At 40.8% G+C, this 22,747-nt stretch overlaps 1 protein-coding gene across 2 annotated transcripts; it reads right to left on the reverse strand.

Annotated features, from left to right (window-relative positions):
* Positions 1 to 1,322: 1,322 nt before the first annotated feature.
* On the reverse strand, positions 1,323 to 19,742 carry prima1 (proline rich membrane anchor 1). 2 transcript variants are annotated; one of them, XM_023951513.1, is made up of 4 exons: positions 19,412 to 19,742; positions 18,110 to 18,251; positions 15,968 to 16,100; positions 1,323 to 3,317 (listed from the first exon to the last, which is right to left on the reverse strand). In XM_023951513.1, exons 1-4 carry the CDS (start codon positions 19,436 to 19,438, stop codon positions 3,218 to 3,220), a joined length of 402 nt encoding a protein of 133 aa, XP_023807281.1. In that variant the 5' UTR covers positions 19,439 to 19,742; the 3' UTR covers positions 1,323 to 3,217. The 2 variants fall into 2 exon arrangements, with proteins under 2 accessions (XP_023807281.1, XP_023807280.1); XM_023951512.1 differs by having other exon boundaries at positions 18,968 to 19,742.
* Positions 19,743 to 22,747: the final 3,005 nt, after the last annotated feature.

Raw genomic sequence — 22,747 nt, forward strand, 5'->3', positions numbered from 1 at the left:
TGGCTCATCAAAGAACTCATCTCCTGCTGTGCCCCTGTGTGTGTGTTTGTTATTAAAATGGTGCAGTGTGTATGTGTGTCACTACGCGTGTATAGGTGTGTGTGTGTTTGTACGTGTTTAATCAAGTCCCCCATGCTCTGGGGTTACATCTGCCAGCCACTGCCACCGTTGTGATCGTTTGAACTCACAGCCCTTTCGGAAAGAGCCTCTCTCATTAGCGGCAGCTTATGTAATCAGTGTCCCACAGGTATCTAGCACTTTCCCCGCCCTCGCCTTGCCTGCCTGCTGCCTCCTGCAGGACCATATGGAAGCGCTGACCTGATGAGCAGACAGCTGGAAGTGCTGAGGGTAATTAACACTGACCAGAGGTCTCTCGGGAAGCCAGGGTGTGAGAGCAGCTCCTCTGAGATGGTGAAGGTCAGCTTTGGAAGAACTCTGCACACGCACGCAGGATGAGGAAGTGTTGGTGGCATGTCTTGATTAAAGAACACCTTGGAAAATCTGTTTGTTGTTGGCTGTTTTGAACTCAGACGCCCTGTGAGAGCCTCCAAAACTTGTTGAGACAGTGACAAACCTTGGTTCCAGTGCCCCGAGCTGTCACGTTGCTTTCATTACACGGAAATCCACAGCGCCCTGGCTGGACAATGCATGAATGTTTAAATTGCTCACTGTGTCCATCGGCATTACCATCAAGTTGCACATCTAAAGCAGGGAAAGCTAAGTACTCCGTATCCATTGACATTACTCAGTGCTCTTCTCCATCAGCCTGGATGACATAGATTTTGTTTGTTTCACATCACTAGGTACAGTCTCCACATAATGGGTAAAAGAAAAGACATCTAATGTTTTAATGCACCTCCTTTAACAGGTACATTTTTAATCCGCATGTCTTATTTAATATACCGGTAATCATTTTCCTACAGCAGCTTGAATTCTTGCTTAAGTTGCACTATTCATTTAAGCACAGTTGTCAACAATTTCTGGTGACATCCTTATTGATCGAGCCAGGAGCAAGCACAATATGTAACCTATACGTTTTCTGGTTTGCGTCATTAAACCCTGTGGGGTGGAATAAGGCGGATGATCGCAGATCATTAAAGTTGCACTGTGTGAGACAGACTGAGAGCATGTCCTGCACGGCAGGGGGCCCAGGAGACAAGGCCAGCTCAGCTCTGCCCAAAGCATGAACAGCGCAGCACAATGCTCACAAGCTAAATATAACAGTCTCCCTTTCTTTCCCGTTCAAAACCCTCCACCAGCTCGCCTCCTTTATGTAGCGGTGCACCTGCATGCCGGTCCATTTTGACACAATAGACTGCAGCTCTGTTGTTATGTACAGCTTTATTTACAACTGAAAAACCCAGCAGTTATCAACTTATGCACATCTTTTCAACCGTCTATTATAATGCATAAATTGTGTAAGGACTATTGACTGCCAAATATACATTATTGGCTTGCTCCGTGACAACATTGACATAGATCTAAATGGTAGCACATTATTTCAATTCTTACTATGTATAAACATATGATCTGTTACAATGTACATGAATTAACAGTCCAGAAGGCAGGTACTTAAGTATCAGTATTTACATTCATGCATCCATCATTTTGCTCATATAAGTACATGGTGGGGTACATGGTATTTTATTACCTAATGCCCGTTTGTGCACTTGCAAGCATGTGTTTTTTTTTTGTTTTTTTTTTTTCATTTCCACATTTCCACAGCTTAGCCAATATCTATACTTAACTTACAGAGCCGGGCGCTTTCTCACAGAGAGCACTCATCTGCATGCACACTCACATACAGACAGATGCACATCCATACATGCATGCACACACGCATATTTCATTTTTTTTTATATGGGTGGGTTTGGGAGGGCGGTGTTGAGTGATGCTCCTGATTAGCTGATTTGCTCCAGCGGGATGTGGAGGATGCCTGAGTCACACTTGTCTCTATTGAGGCAATCCTCCCTGCAACCTGATATCTGCAGTCAGCCAAATCTCCTGCTTCTCACCAGTCACTAGGTCAGCTTTGGGCTTGGGTTCCCGGTGAAGGACTATACGTCCGTAAGTGTTGACAGATGGAGAAAAATTCAGATTTTCAAGTCTGGAAAGAATATAGAAACTAAGGCCCTTGTTGATTTTGAAACTGGAAATTTTAACTCAATGACCTGCAAAGATGTTAGTTTTTTTAAACACACATTCTGAAAGCCCATCATAAAGAGCGTATATTTTCTTTTTTTTTAAGCTGAAGTCTTGAGGAAAAAGAAATATCAACCTTCTTTAAATTCAGACAACTTTTGCAGTACAAGCGTGCTATGGGATGCAAAATGTGGGCACGCCAAACGTTTTGGAGCATCAAAAGTGACTTACAAAAGTTATAAATGTTACTGTAAGAAAACAAGTTTACCAATCAAATAAATAAATTCATCAAAAATGATTTTTTAAAGATGGGAAAAATTTACTAGAAAGTAAAAAAACAATTTCAAACAAATATAGTTAATAATGGCTGACAGATCACACTCAGTCAAACGCTTGTTTTGACATATGTCAAAAAACTTAATCTTCCATGGTGAAGTGTGTAGGTTTCTTTAAATTGCATAGTTGAATAAATCCTCATCTTAGAGCTGGGACCTGCAGTCGGATCATCTGCCTCAATTTGGAGAACACAAAGATGAGCAGGGAGAGGGTTGAAGTATAATTTAAAAAAAGTTGCATTCTCTGTTAAAAAAAACTGCATGCATGTTATTTGTTGCTTGTAATGGGGGTTTTCTTTCAAGTTGCCCATGGGACTGAAGGGGCTGTTGTCTCTCTTTTTTTTCCATTGCTGAATGAACAGCATGTGAGGTCTGGATCTGCTGCAGACCGGCAGTCAGTCCCTCTCCAGCCAGCAGCCAACCAGCCTGTCAGCAACACTTGCTGTTACTAAGAGCATAATGTTCAGCCTGCTGTGCTGCTTTTGACACCACAGTCCCTGTCAGGTTTTTTTTTTTTTTTTTTTAGTCCTTTCTGGTTTGATTCAATTTGTCCTCCGTGTTTTCAGCTCTTCTCAAGGTCGGTGCTGTCTCTCCTGCCCCGGCAGCAAGCCAAGCAAAGAAGAAAGGTTTACCTTTTTGAAAAATGTCAGGTGAAACCATTCAGTGAGAGGAGTTTGCTGTTTTCAGAACAAGGTGGGAAACATGATGTGAGTCAGCTCCTGTGGACTTCAGGAGAATGTTTATACCACAGTGTTGTTCGTACTAATGGTCTTCGTGTTTCGGATGCTCATGGCGTACTCTCCACGACTCGTCCCGTTTTCCTCTTTCCTCAGTGGTTTTCTGTAAAAAAGAAAAATATTAGAAAAATTTCTAACCACAGAAAAGAATTTGCAGTACTTCCTCCACTATAGGGCACAGCTGATTTTATCTATCTATCTATCTATCTATCTATCTATCTATCTATCTATCTATCTATCTATCTATCTATCTATCTATCTATCTATCTATCTATCTATCTATCTATCTATCTATCTATCTATCTATCTATCTATCTATCTATCTATCTATCTATCTATCTATCTATCTATCTATCTATCTATCTATCTATCTATCTATCTATCTATCTATCTATCTATCTATCTATCTATCTATCTATCTATCTATCTATCTATCTATCTATCTATCTATCTATCTATAGCCGTGTTTGCAGCAGAATTAATCCATACATAAGCACTGAGGATTATAAGGCGAACTGTTGTTTTTTTGTAAAAAATGATGACTTTGAGGTGTACCTTATGATGCGGAGAATTGTATGTTTTACAGCCATTTCTGTAAAGTCCCACTTCATTCATCTTTTGATCTGTGTTACCTCCCTGTCGACTTTTAAATATAATTATGCAGTTTTTAGCCAAAAAACAAAAACAAAACAAAAAACAGTGTTGTTTTCTAGGACATCCTGTAGTTTCTGCAGAGAGGCAGTAAATCATTTGAAATTCGCCTCTGAGTTTGGGGGCGGGACTATTCCTGCAGAGTGAACCTGTTGTCATTTCCAATCATCTCCTTGTTTACACTCTGTCCCACTAGCTTACAGCCCCTGACAACCTCAACCTAACATTACTGGCGCAACAAAAATGGCGAGCAATATTGGGGCTATCCAGCTGTACAATTTTGGGCCACATGCCAGCTCAGACAAGGAAAACAAAGACGTTTAAGTATTCATTTCTACGCAAGGGGATGTATCAGAACGGAGTGGAGCAGCCAAGCCAGGCCAAGTTGGCCCCATATGATCAAAAGTGGGCAGAAAATGTGGGCCCCGAATGGGTTTGTCTGCAGTTTCCATGGTGGACAGCTTGGCTAGCTCTACCGGCCCCTGGGTGGCATAACTCGCCGCACAGCGAGCCAGCCCACTGAGTGCCCACTCCAGCCAATGTGGGCAAACGCAGGTGGAGCCACCACAGAAACTGCAGACAAACCCATTCGGGGCCCACATTTTATGCCCACTTTTAAATCACATGAGGCCCACTTGGCCTTGTTGGCTGGGAGGGAGATTGTAACTACTTTAACAAGCATTTTTTGTTAGCCCCTCTATTCGCGATTTGAATACAGTTTGAAAAAAATTTCGTTTTAATCCTAATTTTCTTTATACATGCCCTCCGTCATGAGAAAAATGCCACAAGAACATGTTGAAGACACACACAAAAAAATATTTTCATTGTAGTGGGTCTTTACAGTTTTTCTCAGTCACTTTAGTACAATTCTCAGATCAGAATTGAAGTTTGCAAATACGTGTGTGCATTTCTCAAAACAATGTGTACAAACAGCAAAACACTATGGATTTCTTGCAAAAGCCTATAACTTGCTCAAAATCTTTAGTTCATCTCTCAAAACTAAGTCTTTATGTCATTGAACATGTCAGTGCCATCGGAATCTCAAGTCTTTGTGTCATTGTCTATGAACAAGACAGTCAAACTACTTAGTCTTGTTGTCAATATAACTGTGTACTTTAGAGGGAGGTTCTGATGTAAACTATGGCTAAAGTTTTGATGACAATTATTGTAAAATGTAAGTTACACCTTTTCTGTTTGATTGCAAGAGACTGGACAAAATTCACATTTACACTTTTATTGTTCATATTGTAATTTGTTGACAGACCATGTCATACCAAAATAGAAAAAAACCACTGCAAACAGTAACACAAAGGGAAGAAAAAGATAGGACAATATTCTGTACAACAGTACAGGCAGTGCAGTAGGAATTGGTGTGGTCTTCCTACACCTCTTGTCGTTCCTGTATGTTAGGCCACAAATTCTCATCCACATCACAGCGAATATCCTCTCTTGCAATGCAGCGAAATATGTTTGTCACATTATGACAACTTGGTCAACCATTTTGCAGTTAATGACTTATACGATGAACTAATGACTAGGTGTTTTGAGGAGTAAGACTATTGCACAATGAACTATATAATACATTTTGATCAACATGACATAAACAACTGATAATGTAGCAAAGAGCAGAGAATTGTGCATAATCATTTGCATGGATGTACCAAAGCAATTGCAACTTGTTCAAAGAAGTGAGAAAGTGCTTATATGATGTGCACAAGTGACATCATGATGTGAAGATTGAACAAATAGTTTTGGGAATTTCATTCTGATCTGAGAATTGTACTAAAGTGACTGAGCAAAACTGTAAACAGAGGTTTGCTAACTTTCAGAGGGATTTGATAGTCTAACCAATCTTTTCTGAGAAACTCATTCTTTGAAGGTTCTTGGACAGCATGGAGCTTTTTCCTGCAGTACAGCTATGTTAGGCGGAAAACATCAATACATAACCTCTCCCCTCTCACCATTGGCTGCTTTGCAAAGCTGCCTTTTTGTGGGTAAAATAAAAAGAAATTGTGACTGCTAGTGGCCTGTGAGCAGAAGTGTCATTCAGTGAAGTCTCTTTCATGCACTTCTTAATGCATTTGTAGGTATTATGTTTGTCCAGTGTACTGTAGTTTCTGCACTGACTCCATCAGCTGCTCTCCTCTGCTTGGCCTTATGTAAGTCAAAGACAGATCTAAATACAGTTCGTACAGTCATTGTCCCTCTCAAAACTGTACGCTGCATTCACAGGACCCCGAGCAACATCTTAATCCTGCCCCCCCCACTCCCACCACCCTGCCCACCACCTTCTCGACTGAAAGTGCAGGCCAGCTGGTGCAACTCCACACAAACATGCAAAATCTGCTGACCATCTCAAACAATTGTGCAGTAAGGAAAAAAGTTCTAGTAACAGAGTGCTGAGGGTGAACTGATCTAACACATGGTGTAATGTAACCTAATGCAACTCCAACTCTCAAGGTATGAATTGTCTTTTTTAAAGTCTGAAAACTCAAAGCTCCACAACTATGTTGATGTGATGCAATCAAAGAAATATAAAAGCATGTAACAAATGGGAAAAAAATTGGTATTTAATATTCAAAAGGAACAAAACAACTAACACATTCAAGAAATCTCTATCAAAACAATAAAACATAAAATAGTTGTTGCTCTTTTAAAAACGATGGTGGACACACTGAATAAAATCCCCCAAATTTAATTTTTGGAGAGATTTTTTCTTTTCTTTAATGACAAAATGCTGCAAGTTTAGATGTTTTCTACTATATATTTTGTTTGTGATGTTGCACCTTTCATTTTTCCTGAAAATGTACCTTTTTAGTTACTTTCTTTACAATGTATTGTTTTTGTTTTTAAAACCAAGGGTTCAAATGCATGATGGATGTTAATATGCAACAATGCAATTTTATAGTCATAAGCTACTCTACTCATTCGCCTATCTCTAAACATCAAAACCATATTTATCAAAAAACACCCAAAACACACCATGTTTTTTTGTGAAGTTGCATGTTACACGTGCAGCACGTTTGGGGGTGTGTGTGCACTCAGACAGGAACATCTGGACACACCTGGTAGCATGACGCCGATGGATGTATGGCTGCTTGGCAAAAAGGCATAAGCCGTGTGCCTGCTGTGAAACAGTCAATGCACTAGCAGTAAATCATAAAACACGTATGGACCATCTGCTAAGGCAGCAGGCACTAGAGGCAAGATGGGAGCCTTAGAATCAACAATCCACTTTTCATGCATGTTTTTTCAGCTGTGGTAGGAAGCCAGAGCACACGGAGGAAACCGACATAGAGGGCAGAAGATCAGACAAGCTCCACACTTTAGCTTGCAAACTGTAACTAAAGCCACTTTAAGTCCCTAAATGCCATGAAAAGGACATCCAATTCATGTTTACATTCAATCTGCATTTGGATGGGACTCATCTCCAACTAAATTAAGAGCAAAACTAAAAGTTGAGTCAGCTGGGACAGCGGAACAGGTGAGCTGTGCACCAGGGACACATGCTGGCCTCATGGAACAGATGCTGCTTGCTGTGTCCCTGTGGGTCCAGGAAAGCCTTGGAAAAGAACCAATCCATCATCCCAGTAGAAGCACATTTTGCTGTGGGAGGCAGTGAGTTGGATACAGGTGCAGCAAAGGGATTTGGGATAGACCAGCTTTCCCTAGGGATGGTGTTGCTACAGGCAACATTTTCTGGACTCAAATTAGTTCAAGCTAAGTGAAGTTGGAGAGGTATTTCAGTATTTCGTTGGAAGTTTAGAAGAGGTGTGCATGGTTACTTGAGTCTTTTGTTGTTCCCTGGTAGAAGATGTAGACACATTCTTTCATACACATTCTTTCATCCACTCACAGCTATGGGATGAAGTTTCTTCGGTTCCTAAACAAGTTAAATGCTGCAGAAAACGAACAATGACTCCCACCAAATGAGGGAGAAAATTTAACAATTTAAAGGTATGATCTAAGAAGGTCATTCAAAATTTTTACTAGATACACTTTTAAAAAGGATTTCTCTAAAAATCCATCATTCAAACATGGAAATGGCAGTTTTCTTTTCTTATGATGTTTTTTTTGTCCTGAAGCTGTAGCTAAAAAGCTATAAGATGAAGAAAAAATTGAATAAAACTGTACAACAATGTTGAGTCAAAGATATTTTCAAAGCTACTGCCCTGGGAATACATCCATAAACAAGAAAATGTGATGAGAATGGATAGATGGGAAAACAAATATGAATAAAGTTTTTTTAATGTGCAAAACCATTTAAGAAAGCTTGGACCAACTTTGAAAAGGAAGTTGTTGATCCTATTACAAAAACTGGATACATAACAAGTGTTAGAAATCCTTAAAAAAAAGGGAGGGGGTAATTAAACAATTTGCACAGTATCACAAAGACGTATTAAGGGCCCTGGAACAAAAAGAGGACAGTAAATGAAATAATGTAAAGTGTTGACAATAAAACAGTCTGTGTGAACAACTGGAATCAAATTGGATAGTTTTATAGCGCATCTAGGAAGTAATGTATTATTAATTTATAAGTGTCTGCTTAGGCAGGTAAGGGCAGGATCGAGCTTGGATTTTAAAATAGTAAACCTGAACTATAGTAAACCTGAACTACAACTAGCAGAATTTTGGCCATTGCCATAAATATTAAAGGAATGAATTAAAACACAGTAACGGTGCCTCCTTGGTGCCACATCATGCCATCAGTGTGATACAAAAATTCTAAGTAGTATCGTGTTTATTTTTTAAAGGTTTAAAAAGTTATTTGAATGAGGGTGCTGAAATAAGTATTTAGCACAAACAAATAAGAATTCTGTCCCTCACAGAACTATCTTTAGGAAGGGTCTTCTATCCTCCACTTGATACCTGTATTATTTGCACTTATTTGAACTGATATTCTGAATAAGACCCCTGTCCAAACCCTTAAACAGTCAGACTGCAACCTCTCCACAATGAACCAGACCAAAGAGTTGTCAAAGGACACCATGGAAAAGATTGTAAACCTGAACAAGACTGAGATGAACTAAGCAAACAGCTTGGTGTGAAGAATTAAACTTTTGGAGAAAAAATTAGAAAAATCCCAACCACACCATACCCACTGTGAGTGGTGGGGGTGGAATCATCATACTTTGGGGAAGCTTTTTTGCAAAAAGGACAAACCAACTGATTCATCTTAAGGAAAGGAGGAATTGGTCCATGTATGGTAAGATTTGAGGCAAAAACCTCTCTTTCATCTCATGGACATTGAAGATGAACTACAACTGGATTTTCCAACATGACAATGATCCCAAACACTGCTCCAGCAATGAAGGAACCACTAAGTAAAAATCATTTCAAGGTTCTGGAGGTCTAGTTAGGCTCCAGACCTCAATCCAATAGTGGAAGGAGTTGAAATTCCCTGTTGCTCAGCAACAGCCAAAAACATCACAGTCCTTGAGAAGATTTACATGGAACAGTGGGACAAAATAGCAGCTACAGTGTGTGCAGACCTGATGAAGACAAACCTCAGGAAACGTTTGACCTCTGTCATTGACAACCACAGTTACAGTTCCAAGCATTGAGGCAAACTTATGCTATTGACTAAATGCTTTTTTGCACCATAATGCAAATAAATTCAACAACAATGGGATTTCCTGATTTTTTATGTTTTTACATTCTGTCTCTCATAACAGAAGTGCATCCATAGTGTCAGTTTGCAGACCTCTCTCATCCCTTTAAGTGGGACATCTTGCAGAATCAGTGACCACCAAATACTTTTTTGGTCCTCTGTTTTTTGTCCGCATCATAATTCCTGTTTGTTAATCTCTCCAGTTACAGGATGGGTGAAGCGGTTGCACATATCTCTTTTCTTTCTGCACCAACACTTTTTCAGAGGGAATTTCCTTGACTAAGGTTATTAGGACCTTTCCCTCTCAGATAAAGTGCTGAAGCTTCTCTGTGGCGCTTCATTTGTCCACTGTGGCTCCCTTCAGCGTTGCCTTGCAAGGACAAATCCTTAATTCTGGCAGACTGTCCGGCTCTTTGTCTGCTATGTGGGAGCTCTGAAAGGACAGGGGTTATTTTGCAATTTAGCCCACCACTTTCTTGACATTCTGATTGGACAATAAGGATATTTAACATTTTTATTAAAGTGCTATCGCCAAAATTGCTTAATCATAACCTTTCAAAACAAGGAAAGAAGAGGCAGCAAGTATTAAAGAGCAGTTTTCCTCTGCCGCATTTGAAAAGGCTGCTGATGGACAGCCAGCTCAAAGGTGATTCTGCCTTGTTTATTCTTCCCAGGATGTAATCTTCGCACAGACTGACCGTGTCGCTTTGGGCCACCGCACAGGGCAGAACGCTGGGGCGTCAAGCCGACCTCTGCCCAGACTTTCAATAATAAATGGCATGCTGTTGACACATGGCAGGTGCAACACAACACTTCACAGATTAAATTAATATTTCATGTGAAAGCTGTGCAATCACAACACACTTTTGCTTTTTTGGGGTTTGGGGAGAGAATCACTGTGATATTGGGACATGTGTTGAGCTACTCTGGCCATCTGGACATTAAAGAAACATCCTATAGTTTAAAAATGGCAGAATAAGCAATTTTCTGAGTTTAATGGTTGACAATTTGGAAAATAAAACTGAGGATACAAACTTTTGTTTCCCCAAACTGGCTTTGTTGTTAGATTCTCTGTCATTTAATCTTGGCAACAAAAAAGTGATGCAGTGTATAATGTGCTTCCCAGTGCAGTAAGTGATTAAGAACAGCATTCAATACTCAGTTGGTTAGAGTTTTATTTGTTTTGACTCCTCGGATGGCCGAGTGCCTGGACTGCAGAGTCATGGTGTTTGATTTGGACAGCACAACAACACTGAAACGCAGCATGTGTTTCACTCATCTTCTTTGTGGTTGCGCTCACCAGCCTTTCTGGTGCTGTGGACTCTGGATAGAATTGAATAAATGCGATTCTTTGAGTCCCTTTCCATTTGACAGATGACTGGCAGAAAAAGATTATAAAGTATAACAAAAAGCCATTAGGGCTGGGACTTGCAGAACTGGCTCTTCTGCAGTGCACAAGCTTTGGCTCATGGCCAGTTGTTTTTTTATTGGGAAAGCCCTGAGCACTAAGGGTCTAGAAGGGCTATATATAACAAGCTGTGTTCTCACTGACAGACTCTTCTCACTTTGTTGTTGCCTAAAGTCTTTCCCTCCGAGTGGACATTACATTTGTCCAACCAGTGTGCTAATTCCTCTCCTTCCTGTTAAAAATGATAGATGACAACAGCATCTATGACTAAAAGGAGTTCTATTTTTCTCTAGTTTGTTTTCCTATTGGTCGATTGCTCATGAATGTCTAATGAGTCCAGTTTTTATTCAAACATATTCCTTTTAGTAACTTTGTAATATCAATATTAATAATAATATTGATCATTTATGGGATTAATTTGTTTAATCCTCCTCTTTTTTCTTCTCGGGGCTACACTAGTCTGTGTACTTCTTATTCAAAGTGTAAGGCAGCTTGGTGTGGCACAAAGTCTGCAGTCTGGAGCTCGCTGCACTTCAGGACACGACCCGCTTGCATGTATAAAAGATGGAGCCTGAGACTGAATGACAAATTAATTCATAAATAATAACTTGGGTTTGGGGCTGGAGCCCATATTGCAACAACACTTTCCAACCATTGCTGCATTAAAAAAAAGGTGCCCCTTGGCTACACAGGGGTCTGGAAAATTGCCATAATGATTTCCTGAGCCAACCACTTATTACTTCCACTGCCTGACTGCCTATTTGTTGTTCAAAGAGCAAAAGAAAAAAATCTGCTGAGGGAAGCTATTTCTGGCAATCAGGCTTAAAACAGTTCCATAAATACAAGAGGCATTATACCACATCTTTTTAAAGAGACATGAATAAAATATGGAATAGCTCCAAATTCAGCAAATGTTATTTTTGTAATGGAGCCAACATTTACTACTTATTTTTGATGATAGTAAACAAATCAAGACCTCAAACGCATCAAGTTTGCACAAACATTTGTCAAATCTCTACATACATACTCTGGGATGTCAGAGTACATAAGTGACACCATGCAGCTTGAATGTCTCAAAGAAAATTGGGTCTGGTTGTGCTGCAGGCTCAAACCTCACGCAGCATTTTTTTTTCTAATGAGCCAAATGGGAGGAAACTCTGAAACAGCTGGGAATCCTCTGCTTTCCTCCTGCGTTCACTGCCACATAGCTGGACCAGAGGCTGTAAACACTGACGTGAATGAAAAACCATTTCACCTGCACGCACTTCAATTCATCATGTTCAGTGGTGGATCCTTATGCATGACTCAGCCCTGTGGATCATCCTCTCGGACTTGTGTGCATTTCATTATGTAACCTCATTGTGACCCAAAAAGGTGATGAAAGGGTCATCATACACTTCATGCATTATTGTTGTGCAAGTGACTTTGCTTGCAGCCACTTTTGAAGGCTACCTTTTAAAAAGCATCAATATGAAATATTGAGTTAGAGCAGGAGGAATCAGGTACAAAGCTTCGTCACATAATAACTCACTACTCCCCTGTCAGTGAATGCATCAGAGACAAAAAATAGCAGCTTTATGACCTGATTTACACAATTTTATTCATGTAAGTTATTCCACACATATTCTTACAACTTTTTATTAACAAGAATGTCCCATTTGTAACTGCAGATAGGTAGAAAATGCTTATAAAAATGCAGCAATTTGTTTTAATCAATATTTTGTGAATTCTGGGATTCCTACCCACTGAACCAGCTCTCCTGCAGTGAAATTAGTCCACACCGTCTGCATGTCTTTTAGACTTAAATGAGGTTTGTGCACTATTCCTTTTTGGTCCTATGAAAGGTTTTTCAAGAAAAAGCCTTATTAGGACTTTTTTCTACTGGCCACTAGATTCCTTTTACACTCAGTGTGAGGTAGGTCTGACTGGTCACTACAGGATTTTTCTTTTAAGGGAGTTGTTGCATGGAAGACTTGTCAGCACTTCTAGGTCTGAGGGAAGAGTCTTCCCTGAAAAGAACAAGCGTGTCCCTTCTCAGTTAAGACATTTCTCTGTTATTGATGCTTTAGATGTGTTTGAGTCTGTTTCAAGCACATCTAAAATCAATGTGTTGCACTAAACTATAAGACGTTTGTACAAATTTGTACTGCTCAAAATACTAAGTTGGAAATTTACTGTTAAATATGTAGTCCAAATTATAACCAGATGTCAAAACAAGCTTCCTCTGAAGGTCTTAGATGACCTTTCAGAGATGAGGTGAGGAGCTTAATCTGAATAAAAAATGTAATTTACAAGTGCTTTTTCAAATGGTTTGGTCACCTGGTTATATTTCTTTCAGAAGTTCTGTATTGCAAGTCTTTAATAAAGTCTCCACAAAAAAGAAGCCTTCCTGCAGACTCAAAGCTTCAATACATCTTCTGTCTGTTTATTCCTATTCGGGGTCATGGAGATATTGGAGCCTATCCCAACAACTGATGGGCAAAGGCAGGATACACCATAGACAGTTTGGTAGTTCATCACAACCACACACACTCATATTGATACCTACGAAACAATTTAGAATCCCCAATCAACCCGTGAAGCATGTTTGTGGGAGGAATCCAGAGCGCCTGGAGAAAACCCACACAAGACCTCGCTGGGATTCGAACCAGGGTCTTCTCATTGTAAAGGGGGAGTGCTAACTACACTACCACGCAGTCTAATAATAAACATCCGGACTAAAAACTTACTTAAACAGTATAGTTCAGGGGTGGGCAAACTACGGCCCGGGGGCCATATGCGGCCCGTTAAATGATTTAATCTGGCCTGCCAAACTGGAATAAATCACATTGACAATCCTCATAGAGGTTTTATTTTCCCTGTAATTCTGGAGTCCACTCATAAATGGTGCTCTACAAATAAAGTAACCTTTGCTTGGATGTAGAGAGTTTTTCAGCATGTGATTTTTGGAAGATTTGTTGGTTTTCTGATGTTTCTGATCATTCCAACCGCTCATGAATGCAGCATTTCCGTAATTTTGCCTTGAGGGACATCAATCATTTCAGAGTGATTGGGGCAATTGGCTCTGAAATGATGATGAAAATCAAAAATGTTTAGTTTATATATATATATATATTTAATCATTTCAAGCATGTTTTCATCAAGATTCCATGTTATTTCTTTCTCTGATGAGGTGGACTACCAAAACGCTCCACACATCAGCTCTTGGTCCATCCCTTCTCTCAGATTTTAGAACCCTCTGTGGCCCACAAGTCAAAAAGTTAGCCCAACCCTTGGTATAGTTGGTTCTATCTTAGCAAAGCTTCTCTGAAAAATCTGAAGGTAATTGTCGGAGATGACTTTTCAGAACGGTCAACAAGTGATGTGCAATAATATGATATTTGTGTCTATAATTGTATTTATTTTATAAAGAGTGTGTTTTTCAACTTGCACTCATCTTGATTGTTCTGGCTAATTCATTCATCTTCCATACAATCATTCATCTTCTAATCTGTTTTTCCCTTTCTAGGTCAAGGGGCTGCCTGAGCCTATCCACTTGTGGGTGGAGGCAGGGGACACCCTGGACAGTTCGCCAGTCTGTTGCAGGCACATTTTGCAGGGTAGCCTGCAGGGTGCCTGCAATCACACACCCATGCACTCTCACATTCAAACCTAGGGACAATTAAGGTTGACCAATTAACCTATGAAGCATGTTTTTGGACAGTGGGAGGAAGCAGGAGTCCATGGAGAAAACCCACACATGCACAGGGGAGAACATGCAAACTCCACACAGAAAGGTCCTGTTCAAATCCCAGTCAGGATTTGAACCGGGGCTGTGAGGCAAGAGCGCTAACCACTGTGCCAAAGTGCAGCCCTTCTGGCTGTTCTGGTTAATTATTGGATTTAATCCTACATTAGCTGCAGTTTTAAGTTGTTTTGGTTATGTCCTAAGTTGGCCTTTGTCAATCAGTCACACCAGTTCCAGATTCATGATCCACAGCTGTCTTAATTTCACTTAATTGTCCTCAGCATATTTAAATGTCCAGTTTTCGGTTCATCCTTGTCAGGTCGTCTGTTCTGTTTTGCTCTGTCATCCCTTTTTTTTGCCCCAGTGGTTTCTGTCATGTTCTGGTCAATTTATTAAATGCTAGCTGCTGCAGTGGCAGGGTTTTTTGCCACTGCAGTCCACACCATGGGGCCACGGGTTTTCCTGCTGCAGTCAGATTCAAGTCATGCAATTCCACGTCCACCCAATCTGTTACTGTCGGGGATTGCTGGGGCCATCCTTCCAAGTTTCCTGTTCCTGTGGAGGGTCACCGGGGGCTGCTGCTCTTCACTTGTTTCTTCCTGAGGGGGCTTTTTGGGACTGCTCCTTCATGTTACCTGTCCTTTTCCTGTGGTTGGTTGGCAGGGCTAGCCTTCTTCATATGTCTGTTCTTGAGGAGGGTTGCTGGGGCCACACTTCATGTTTCCTGTCCCTGAGGAGGGTCACTGGGGCTGCTCCTCTTCATGCTTGTTCCTAAGGAGGTGTTCTCTGATACCACTCACATCTGGTTAGCTGCAGGAACCCTAAATGTTTCTGGTTATCTTTTGGTTTGTTGTTCCTCCAGGTCCTGTCCTCCCAAGTGATTTGTTGAGTTGGGGAATCTGGGATCTGCTCTTTTGGGGAGTGGTACTCTGTGGATTCTGCACTTCAGTTCGAGTTGCTTTTGGTCATGTTCTTGGTTGCTCTCTGTCAGGCAGTCACACCAGTTTCCGGTTCATGATCCACAGCGGTCTTAATCTTAATTATTGCCCTCAGTCTATTTAAGTGTCTGGTTTTCAGTTAATCCTTGTCAAGTTCTGTCATCCTTTTGGTTGGCCCTGATGGTTTTTGTCATGATCTGGTCAATTTATTAATTTATTTGTCGTTTTATTGATCTCTTAAAGTGATTTTAGTTTGCATGCCAATTTCATGGATTTACTCTTTACGGTTCTTTTTCTCTGCCACACTCAATCAGCATTCAATGTTTGAGAATAAATGTTATTTTACCAAGATCCGTTCCAAATTATGAATTAAACACATTTGATGTAACATATTTCCACAAAGAGGGTCAAATCTAACCTTTTAATAGCCTTATAACAGATGATGATGGCAGAGAGGAGGAAGACAACTGACACACAGCCCACCGTCCCGAGCACTATGAGGTCCACCTCCATCCACCAGGGCGTCAACAAGGGCACCATGGGCTCTGCCTCTGACCACGGGAAAAAAAAGAAGTTGTAAGAAAATGTTACGGGTTCACAGGAGAATCAAAAAACGATATCTTGATGAAAAATATAAATCTAAAGTTTTGGAAGAGCATGAAGGTGATTTTCTTCCTTGCTGAGGGGTAGCTGTGCCCTTGCTTGCTCTGTAGGCCTTGGGTTCAACGTTCAAAGATTTACAGCTCGACACCATGAATCATTTAAATTCCTGTCAGCCTTCCTTACACCAGCACTTTTCCACACCAATTACTGTTGCAAGAACCTTCTGGTCCTTCCACATTGGGTCTGTGGATTAGAACTAATCACCAGGAATGTTGTATATCCATGCATCAGCAGCTATGTGTCTGTAATGTAGAATTTCTGCAGCATCTGATTTTCTCACAAAACCTTTGAATCCCTTTGGTCATGTACAGATCTGAGCAAATAAAAGTTTAGTCTAATTTGAAGTGGCTTCAAATGACCTTTTAATGGATGTACTATGACATACTTGTTACTTTGCATCGGTTCTTATTTTAATCGACTAAATGATTTTTTCTAAATAAAAAGAATAACTCAGTAACTTCCAATTCAGGACAGCAATTTTCCACCAAATGGCATGGCATTACCAGAAAATCACACCATTGGTGAGTTTGAAAGCTCTTCTCAGCCAAACTTCAGTTTTAATCCTGTATTTTGTCAGCAGCAGAAGGATTTTATTACGTCTCTGGCAAGGATCTACTCCAATGTAAAAAAGTGGGCTCTTTTAAAAGAAACCCACGTATTATTTTTAGCTCATGGACGCTTACTTAACAGACAGCCCTCCTCATTTTTTTTTACTTTTAACAGATAATGGTCTCACTCCCTGTCCCAGTTTTCATGTTAGTGTTTTCTATTATATGTGTTATTAGTGACATGTTTTAGAGATAATCTCTTGTAGCCTGCAAATCAGGGAAAAATCTGGAAATGAGTTCTTTATGGTGTTCAGATGAACTTTAATGAGTCATTTTATTATTTTGGTTTGTGACTAAAACTGCTACTTTTGAACATGTTAACCCGCGAATAGAAGAACAACTCCACTTTTGCACTGGTCAAAATTAGGCATTGCAAAGATCATTTCTGCTGGCTGCCAGTTGGCTAAGGCAGGGCTCGTGTAGAGATCTTGACAAGAATAACTGAAGGGTTTCAGAATTCTCAAGCAATGCACATGGTGAGTCAGGAGGGAAAAAAATCCATCAATTTTGACCAGACTGAAAAAAAAAATCACTTGGACTGACTGAATAAAACCTTTTCAGGGCTTGGTGATTAAGTACTCTTCACTCCTCATAACATTAAGGTCTCCAGATGGGTAATTCTAAAGAGTCACAGTAATAGCTCAGGGAGGCTGCATCCTCAGCAGACCCTGTCAAATATTTCAGGGCGCTGTTCATTAAGGTGCTTGCAATGACATACAAATCCCATAAACTTTCAACAAGCGGGCTGGCAAAATATGATTGCCAATATGTCAGTGGATTTACGATCTGGGAGTGAGAGGGAGGACAGGAGCGACACCCATGACAGGCAATCAATCAAGAAACGTACTGTAAATACTTGCTATTAACAAGCGGTAAGACTTTTATACACATGTTGTATTGTTGGCTAAACTTAAAAACAATGCTGGTTCATTAGCCTGCAATTTTCCATTGTAACAAGATAACTTAATTCATTTATCAGTGGTTTAATCAGGAGGTCCTGCAGGGGAAACTCTACTACTGAACTACTAAGCACTGCAGCCCAGGCATGGATTTTACAAGTATAATGGTACTCCCCAAGGTCAGACCCGGCTTCAATTAATCTTGTGTTTAGCCGTCAGCATCCTCCTGGCTCTATTACAGACACAAGAGTGCCAAACTTCTCCCAAACATGGGCAATCCTACGCTAATCTTGATGATAAAATCAGGTCTTGTGCGGCTGGGAGATCCAGCTGCTGATAAGAATGAGACCAAAGGAGGCAGAACTTGGATGATTTCTCAAAAGGCCTCACCTGTGGTTCCCAGCAGCCGTGGGGGAGGAGGTGGAGGCGGTGGTGGAGGGAGGGGAGGGTATCTCCTACAGTGGCATGCCAACTGGCACTGTTCACTAACCTTCTCCGCCACAGACCGAGAGCATGACCTCTGGATTTCCCCCTAAATGCAAGAGAGATAAAAGACACTGCATTACTCCAAAATAGCAGCAGCGCTTCGTGCACCGCACACACTCAGCATCCCTTCAGTTTGGTGGATATCCTCTCAAGATTGTTTTCTCATCACAGCTCCAGTGTTGTTGTCATTGGGGATGCTGTGTGCGTGGTTACATGCAGAATCGCGTCGACGGCTGCAGCCCTTTTCTCTGGAAGAAACCACCCACCAGCAGAGTGGGCAGCAGGCTGCCCCGAGGAGTGTGCGTGGGTGGACTTGGAAACTCAAGCAGATCACATTACACATGAACCCAGGCAATGTTGCCTGCATGTGAACAACAGCTAACAACTATCTGTAGGCAGAAGCATGGGGCAAAGGTTAAAATACTCATCACTAACATATGCCTGCTGCAGGGATCCTGGTGGGAACGTTTTCATGAAAACTGCTTCATGCTCCCACAACAAGACAGCTCCCTGTCTGCGCCTGCCGTTTTGCACAGCTGCATTTTTCATGCAGTGGAAACTCACAATACACGTGTGGCTGGAAGTTTTTTTTCCCCTTTTTCCTAAATGCAGGTGTGCCCTGTGGTAACCCCACACTGTAAAATAAGTTAGTTTCTGGTCTCCTTTATCAGCCCTGCTTCCCAAAATCCGTTCCCAGATACAATTGTGTGACCTGCCCCCATGCGTAAAAGGACAAGTGGCGCGCCCGGACGCGATGCTTACCTGGCACGAAAGTAAAAACAGCGAGAGCAGGCAGTGGCCGAAGAAAAGAGGCCAAAAACTTAAAGTAAATGGTATTAAATCTTGGACCAGCATTCCTCTTTTCGAGCTGTTCTGGAAGATAGTAGGAGGTGTTTCCCACAACTGGATGCAGAATACATGAATTTTTTGGGAAATAACCATCCACCCTGTCCAGTCCAACGGTGATACCTGTGACAGACGTGTCCAGAAATAGTTTATGCCACAATCATTTTCCTCTTGAAACCTCCTTGTCGGAAGCATAGGACAAGTGAGACGGTTGAAGAATTAAAAAAACATTTAAAAAATTCACATCTCGAAAGTAGTTTGATCTTTAATCTTTCTTTCCTCCGACCGATTTGGCACTCAGACAGGGACCTGAATCATAACGCGACTCCGCGCACTGTGAGGGCGGTGGATTGCCCGTACCTTACATTCCTCCTCGGCTGCGAGCATGAGTGCAATTGGGCCACTGGAGCCATCGAAGTTGAAGGAAATTATGAAAAAATAAACGGGGGTTGAGCTGGAGCGCGAGGTCCTCAGGAATATCGCGTGGCAGGATTCCTCACAGCAGCATCAGCAGCAGCATCACACATCCTTTCAACTTATTATCTAGGCTGCGCGGAGTATATGGGCGAGTCCGGAGGGCAGAGCCGCGGGGTTAAAGTGATGCGTCCCGCTCTGTGCCAAACCACAGCGGGCTGCTTTAATACAGGAGCATCACTTGGTACGGCGCTCGCATCAGCTCACACTGCTCCAAACAAATGCGCCCCCCCTACCCTTCAAAAAGTACCCCCTCCTCCACCCAGAACGCAGCGGGGAGGTCATGTGGTTGTGAAGGCGCTGGCTTGTTTGGGTTTATTTACACAGGTACAATCACAAAGTAAGTGTGGAGGCGAGTTATTGAAAAAAAAACAGGAGGAAGATGACTTGGATGAATCCTGACATATACAACAAAAAAACTGCTGTAACATTTTTATGTTTTATTTTTTCTGAAGCATCATCCGCATTATTAATGCCAGACTGCAAAAAAAAGTGAGGCAACAATGGGTAGTTTTTAAGAGCAGAGTTGCATAATGTCTTTGGTGGCCCTCACTATGGGCACAGTTATGAAATTACCCCACAGTCATACTTGGTCTGATAAGAGCCAACGTGACATTCAGGCGGCTGATTGACAGTGGGAGTGGAAACTTATAGTGTCTCCTAATGGAGGATGCAGAAGGGATGCAAAACAGAAATATGTATGGAGGAGGGGGCTGCAGTTTAGTCTATATTGAATTATTAATTGGGCAGTAACGCTTGACTTCACCAAACCTAATTTAAGAACTCCAACAATTAATTGATAAAGGGTTTAAAAGGCGAGAAGATTTTCTGCTTTTTCTTGATCTTTTTAAGTGAAAACGTCAAAACACTTTTTTATGGCTTTCATAAATCATATTAATAATTGTTTCTGGACTGCTTTGGTGCCCATATTTATTGCTCTTTATTGCTTCTATGTTTCATGAAGCCATAATAATGTCTATTTCTTGGCTCCAAGAAAAGCCACTTGTGGGTGAAATAGCAGAGGGGAGAGCCAATTGTGTCAGCCTGTCTATTCCAAAGAAAACATCTAAGCCAACCAATGTTGGATTAAGATCAGTGAATTCAGCAACCAGCCCAAAGCCTTTTGTTGCAGCTGAACATTTATCACATGTCCTGCCCATCAAAAAGCACTTCACTGGCAGTAATGGGATGAGCTCATACAAAGAGCTGTGGATGACTTTTAGAGTGGAAAATCCATAGCAATCCTTAAACCGCATCCATGCAGTCCAATGCCGAGATTTTTCTTGAGTTTTTGAAACATACAGTAAAGCTACATTTGGCATGTCCAGCAGGTCATCCATCATCTCCCCCAGTCTGCACCTATATTGATTATCTGACAAGAGGAAAGAAGTAGATCCTCCTGTTTCCTTCCTGCTACCTCACCTCAATTCAGTAACCAGCAGGCTGGCACAAACATGCATCAGACCATATAAACTCTGATAAGAAACCCTCTTAATGCAATTACTGTGGTCTTTCAGCTTTATCGCTCCTGCAAACATCTGCATCTCTCAGAGGGCAGATTAGCTCCTGTAAAAAACAAAAAGGGGATTTTAAATCGGTCTGGCATTTACAGAAAAGGTGGGTTCAGATAAAAAAAAAACTCCCCGTCATCTGTATTTCTTTTGTATCAGTGTGCGTTATGTTTGTAGACCTGTGTGAGGAGTTGCACAGAGGAAGTGCATTGCCATCTAGTGGATGAGTCTGTCAACACGTGAAAATGTTAAAAGAAAAATCAATTTACTGAAGGGTGAGAATGAATTTGCCCTTTATTAGTCATATTTGTCCTTAGCAAAGGATGTGGTTAATGGTACATGATCACTAAAACTCAAAAGAAAACAATAAAATCCTTCATTTAGCATGAGTATAATCTACAATCTATTATCTACAATCTTCAAATCTTCAAAATTCCTTAAATTAAGAAAGTAAGTGTGTTCAACAAGCAGCAGACATGAGCATATTGTTTGATGCAAAAAGCAGTGATGCTGGTGAGGTTGCCTGCTGTTACCACGGCTCCTACATTTATGCAATATATGTTCACTGAATGCTGTACCGAGAATTTGATTACCTGAGCGTAAAGTTCAATCAATCCACCCTTTTCTTAACTGACTACATTCCTTTCGGGATCACGGGGTATCCAAAGCCTATTCCTGCTAATAATGAGCAAAGACAGGTTACACCACAGGTCACCAGTCTGTGGCAGGGCACACAATCACTCCCACATGCACACCTAAGGACACTTTACAGTAACTAATTAACCTATGAAGCATATTTCTGGACTGTGTGAGGAAGCTGGAGAGAGAGGAACCCATGCATGCACAGGGATAACATGCAAACTCTGAACAGAAAGGTCCCATCTTGGATTTGAACCAGTGCAACAATTAGTTTATTTTTACAGTTGCAAAGCTCTTTGCATTTAGTGCAAATCACTCCTGCCCTCTTGGATTTAGTCTATCACAGTCATTTTATGTCATATACAACCAAACGAGGTTTTATTGAGCAACCCAGAGACAGTTAGTGACAAGAATTTTTTTTGGGGTGAAATAAATTCTCTCCCTACAATGGAAAAACATGCTAAATAAAGCAACCAGAACGAAGCTTAAAATACTTCTGAGAGATTAGCACCACCTTACAATTTTAAATAGCAGGAGCATCTCCCTGGCTCTGATCTGTAAATAGAATTTCCTGGATTTTTCATGAAAAACATGAAGAAAATAAATCCCTTCGTTCCACCAAATCCTGCACAAGGTAGTGGATATTAAATCTCAATGAGTTTCTGCTATAAATCAATGTATGTTCTGTAAAATGTGTACTTAGTTTGTGTTTACAATTCTAATATAATTCAAAGTATGCACGATGTGGTTTAGTGACTTAAAGATGGTTAAAAGGTCAAAACTTGAATACAAAGGAAACATATTTTTATAACATAATAACCCAAAATTTACTAACACACATCAAATATTTGGAACCTGATTTTAAAAAGCATTGCTCTTTAATGTATATTTGAAGAGTGCAAAGTATGTATTGCAGCAGAGCATGGATTAAAGAGCTCATGATGCAGTTTGACCAAATGGATTTTTCTTTTTTATTGTTATGCAGCAAAACTCTTTTATGATACTCTTAGGATGGAATAAATTGCGTAAGGAGCATAAAAACCAAAGAAATCACCTCAATCTACAAAGAAAT

Source organism: Oryzias latipes, chromosome 22, assembly GCF_002234675.1.
Source record: "Oryzias latipes chromosome 22, ASM223467v1".
Classification (NCBI taxonomy): domain Eukaryota; kingdom Metazoa; phylum Chordata; class Actinopteri; order Beloniformes; family Adrianichthyidae; genus Oryzias; species Oryzias latipes.

Bases quoted from the DNA above. Each gene is read 5' to 3' on its own strand.
- prima1 (XM_023951512.1), bottom strand. From the start codon at position 19,246: ATGCTTCCGACAAGGAGGTTTCAAGAGGAAAATGATTGTGGCATAAAC. The intron at 18,252-18,967 runs GTAAGCATCGCG...TCTTGCATTTAG, and splicing joins TGTTTTTACTTTCGTGCCAG to GGGGAAATCCAGAGGTCATG. The intron at 16,101-18,109 runs GTGAGGCCTTTT...TCCCGTGGTCAG, and splicing joins ACGGCTGCTGGGAACCACAG to AGGCAGAGCCCATGGTGCCC.